Genomic DNA, 4,595 nt, shown 5'->3' with positions numbered 1-4,595 from the left:
GCCTGGGATTTTCGGGTTGGGACTTGGGACGGGCTACCCATGCCCATGTATGCTATAAACTAGAGAATGTGTATGTAAGTGTTTCCGACTGCTAACAGATGCTATCAAATCATGCCACAAATTATTATCATGCGAGTCTTGCATTGGTGCAGAATGATGTTCCGTATTCTGACAACGAAGTAATTATAACCTAGGAGGTAAGTACTATATAATCTGGCATGTAAGTGTCACTAATTTCGCAATTACTATAAAACAAATATTGTCAAAACATATCAATATGAGATTAAGTTTTGAAGATCTCGTCGTGATAACAGTGAAAAGGGTTCATCAATCGTTTTTATATGGTTTGTTTGGAAAAAAAATGAAGTTAGAATTCAGAAAATCTTGGTTAATGTCATTATGTGCATGCACCATAGAGAAACCGGATGAGCAGTAATTAGCTGTGTGCATGCACCATAGAGAAACCGGATGAGCAGTAATTAGTTGTGTGCATGCCTATGAGATAGTGTAAGAGCCTAATTAGTTTGATCAAGTTTTTCTAATAGTCAAAGTATGGAGTTCAGCATTTGCGGGAAGCACCCAGGAGATAATACTTCCTCAGAGGCCACTTACTGATTCCAAGTCAAATATTCTGACCACACAATTTGCAGAGCTTTCCTGCATTCATTTTCACATACCGCATATCTTACACGATATAAAACCTTCACTATGCAGTAGTTCCGTTCAGATTCGTGTCGAGTGGTCACGTGCCAATGAATTTCCCCCGATTCGTGCCAATGCGCGGCATGGGAATCCAAAATTTTGCAGCTCCGAGAGCCTGGACCACGGCACGACAACTGTTGTGTCTGCGTCTACGGAATGCTAGTAATTTACACGAGTTTACATGGAGCCGGTGCCAGTGTGCCACCACCCCTTGGTTGTCAAGACTGCGCTTGCGGCAGAGAGGCCTCGCGATGTTCCCAGCATCGCAGGTGCACCTCCTGCATTCTCTCTGCCGGATTGCAGATGCCAGAGCAGTTCCAGTCGAAGGATGCCGCGCATGGATTCCCGGCCTGTGCCTTCCATTCGCAGTCTGCATGATCAGAGAAGAAGATGTCACATGAATATATTCATCAGCTGAATATGTTCCCGTGATCTGAACAGCGATCCAAAGTGCGTAGCAATTGCGGCAAATGCCGCAAATGCCGAGTAGTCTGGCAATAATGGTTGGTGAAGTGAAAATTCCAAGCAATAGAGCATTAAGAACAGCCTATTGATGGTCTAAGAAAGCAAATTGTACTGATGCTCATTCACCACATCGTACATGAGAAGATAGATCCATGTGCTGTGTCCATGCCTACTGAAGTGCAATAGTCAAAAGAGTAACTAAATGACAGAGAAGATAGGTCAACACCCAGTAGACTTGCACTGGCTGTCATTTTATTCTGAGGTCATTCGGGTTAAGAGTAATCAAGTACAAAGTGCTGGTAACATTCAGATCAATGAAATGCCCATGTGATGTAAGGACAAGTTTGATGTGTAGAGCAATTTCTGGGGAGCTGGGGGTCAGAAAGGTGGTAAAAGCAAGTCTTGAATCTTTGATTGTTGGAGAAAGGTGCTAACAAACACTGTAGTTGTTAAGAGCACTATATCATCTTTTTCTTGGTACAAAATTCAAAATGATTGGCTCAACTACTTGGTACTGTAAAGCATATAACTTCCATGTTAAGCGATGCCCTAATGAGCATGCAATAATTATCTGGATAAACTAGAGTAATCTGCTGAAGCAAAATGGAGCATGGATAGTAAAGAAGCAAGATGCAACCTGGGGGTGTACCACAACAGAGGCTTCTCTCATCAACATGCTCAACATCCAAACCGATCAACCAAGAACCAAATGATACATCTTCATTTGTATATTTGTGCAAGATATGCCTGAAAATGACGAACAGGAATGAAATGAAGCAGTATTTTATCTGCCATTGCATATCCACATATTTTTTAATCATCACCTGGACCACGTGCGGGGGGGGGGGGGGGGGGGGGGCAAATCCACATTAGAACTCACCTGTTTGCCGATATGTATGTCGCCAAATCCCTTGTTACAGCATACAGCTGCCGTGTTGCATGCCGGAAGTAATTGTTACCGGCGGTCCCAAACTTCCAGTGATCTGGTTCATAATACTTAGATTCACTGTGAACATTAGGCAGACAATATATTAAATCATTTTAGAAGAAATGCAGGTAAGGTTAAACATCTGTTGGGAGCATATCTAGTAGGTCTGACACGTCTCCCATATGTTTAGTACTACTTAAATCAATTAGAAACAATCTGGATTTCTGGTGTATTACTTGTTAGCAATAACAGGTCCGGATTTCATGCAGCCGATGTACACCCGAGGTTTCGATCTATGCCGTGCCAAAATCGATCCAGTAATGCCTGTATTAAGAGAGTAAATCTCAGTGTGTGATATCAAAGATTGGCCACAATACCGATGAAACATTTAGCAGCAACGGCCAAAACTCGAAAGGCTCTGCGTTTGCATACCAATGTTGACATGAACATCATCATCAGCTTTGATATAGAAATCCGCATCCCACGTGGACAGAGCAGTTGAAAGAAACATCTGAATCTTCACAGGAAGGCCGCCATAGCCTTCAACGTGATTCTGCAAGGGGCGTCAATACTGTTAGCCATTGGCAAAAGCTGAAGCATTTGAAAGTAATCGACCGAGCATACAAGTCTCAGAATGTCACTGTATTCTTTGTCTTCTGCATCTATGGCACGCTCCACTTCACTGTCAGGGCTAGCATTTGCACTACAAGAAGCAATCCCCAAAATTCAGTAAAATGTATTAGGCAAGAACAACGGCTATTTGTTCCCCTGATTTGGACTCGGCCACACCTTCGTCCAATAACAAAACGGATGACGATGCCCTTCTCCTTCTCCAGCCTTTGCAGGTGCACGCCTAGAAAGCATTGCATCAGACAGAAAACATAAACAATTGGACCGGCGTGCTAGGTTGAAAGGGTTCGAATCTACCTTGTGGCATCCACGTCTGCCTGAGCGAGTCTCTGCGGTTGCGGTTATCAAACGTGGTCATGATGCCCATGACGAAAAACATCCGGTGCCCCATGTTCCCCCGGTCAACCGCCGAATCACTCGCCGGCGGCACGCCTTGGCCCCTCATCTGCTCAGCCCTAGCGGCAGCCAGGCGCATCTCGATGTCCGAAATCGTTCTGTCCAACGCGCTGCGGACAGGAACAGCGTAAGCAAATCCAGACTCGGTACGAGAGATTCACGGCTGCTCAAGGTTCAGAGGCATTACATGACGACTTCGCTAGTCTGTGACACTTGGTTCAGCACGCCCCTCGAGTGAGCACCAGAACTTGCCTGCAAATTCGAAACAGTTGGCAATGTGCACCTAAATCTAAATGGGCATCAAGGCAAGATGGGGGGAAGTGGGTTAGAGTGACGCATTACCTTGTTTGGGCAATCGGGTGGTTCGGGAACTGCCCAGTACCTGCAAATGATGCAGAGCGAACATCACCACTTCCGCCCCCCACGAAATCGACGAACATTGCAACGAATCGTGGCGAGAAAGAGAGATTGGGGCGGGTAAGGCCGAGAGGGAGCGAGAAATCCAAGAGAAACGGCGGATTTGGGGGGAGGGGGAGCGAATGCGAACCGGTTGACGACGAAGACGCCGAGGAAGAAGCAGGCGGTGCAGAGCGCCGCCGCCCACCTCGTGGGCACGCGGCCCGGCGGCGCCCTGTGCTGCGGCCTTGCCGCGGCCATCGCCGGCCGTGCTGGGGCCTCGGATTCCTCGTTCGAACGGGACGAGAGGGAAAGCCGTGTGAGAGGGAGAGCGAGCGAGAGAGCTCTCTGCCTTTGGCCTGCTCTGCTCACCTGCAATGCAGAAGTGGTCAGTGCTCCGTGGACTCGGCTCATATACCCCCTTCCCCTCCGTGATTTTTGGTGCTTTTTGAGAAGCACACTTCCTTTCCACTTGCTGGGTCTAATTATAAGCAACTCGGTGATATTCACGAGGAAATTGCGTGTTTCAGCAGTTTTTCATCCTTCTTTTTTATAAAAACACTTGTTTGACACTTTTATATTTTATCACTTGTTGGTCCAATATATTGTAGCTTCCACCAGTTGGTCAATTAATCAATGATTTAACCGGAGTAATAGCAAAATTGACACGTGGGCTTCGAGCGGTCAATGATCTAATTTATACACAAAGAATGTAAAAATGCTTAAAAATTATAGAAAAATAATCTGCCACCCACAAATTGCGAGAAAATTGTGGATGCACTTAAGGATGTAATCAACACTTTTTATATGAAATATCAAAGTTTGCTCAAAACTATTTGTTCATTTATTTTTAAAAATAAATAATCAACTCACTAATTTTACTTTATTTCTTCACATAAAGTAATCATATTTTTTCATAACTTTTTTGAAGCAATTATATACCAACATAAAATGCCAAGCAATGATATACCAGCACTAACCTCTAACTTAACATTTAATTGTATAGTTTTCGTCTTAGCAATTAAACATTATTTTTCTTTTTCTTGTCATGTATAAATCCTTGAGCAAAGACGCTCCT

At 44.6% G+C, this 4,595-nt stretch overlaps 1 protein-coding gene across 1 annotated transcript; it reads right to left on the bottom strand.

Annotated features, from left to right (window-relative positions):
- Positions 1-593: 593 nt before the first annotated feature.
- Positions 594-3,907, bottom strand: LOC127314310 (beta-1,6-galactosyltransferase GALT31A). Its single transcript, XM_051344763.2, has 11 exons — positions 3,669-3,907; positions 3,464-3,503; positions 3,309-3,373; positions 3,023-3,231; positions 2,885-2,948; positions 2,720-2,798; positions 2,528-2,648; positions 2,332-2,419; positions 2,048-2,173; positions 1,805-1,914; positions 594-1,072 (listed from the first exon to the last, which is right to left on the bottom strand). Exons 1-11 carry the CDS (start codon positions 3,776-3,778, stop codon positions 921-923), a joined length of 1,164 nt encoding a protein of 387 aa, XP_051200723.1. The 5' UTR covers positions 3,779-3,907; the 3' UTR covers positions 594-920.
- Between the last annotated feature and the right edge of the window lie 688 nt (positions 3,908-4,595).

The sequence above is a fragment of the Lolium perenne genome, chromosome 7 (assembly GCF_019359855.2).
Source record: "Lolium perenne isolate Kyuss_39 chromosome 7, Kyuss_2.0, whole genome shotgun sequence".
Taxonomy (NCBI): Eukaryota; Viridiplantae; Streptophyta; class Magnoliopsida; order Poales; family Poaceae; genus Lolium; species Lolium perenne.
The sequence above is the reverse complement of the archived record's forward strand: the minus strand, read 5'-3'. Positions and strand labels throughout refer to the sequence as shown.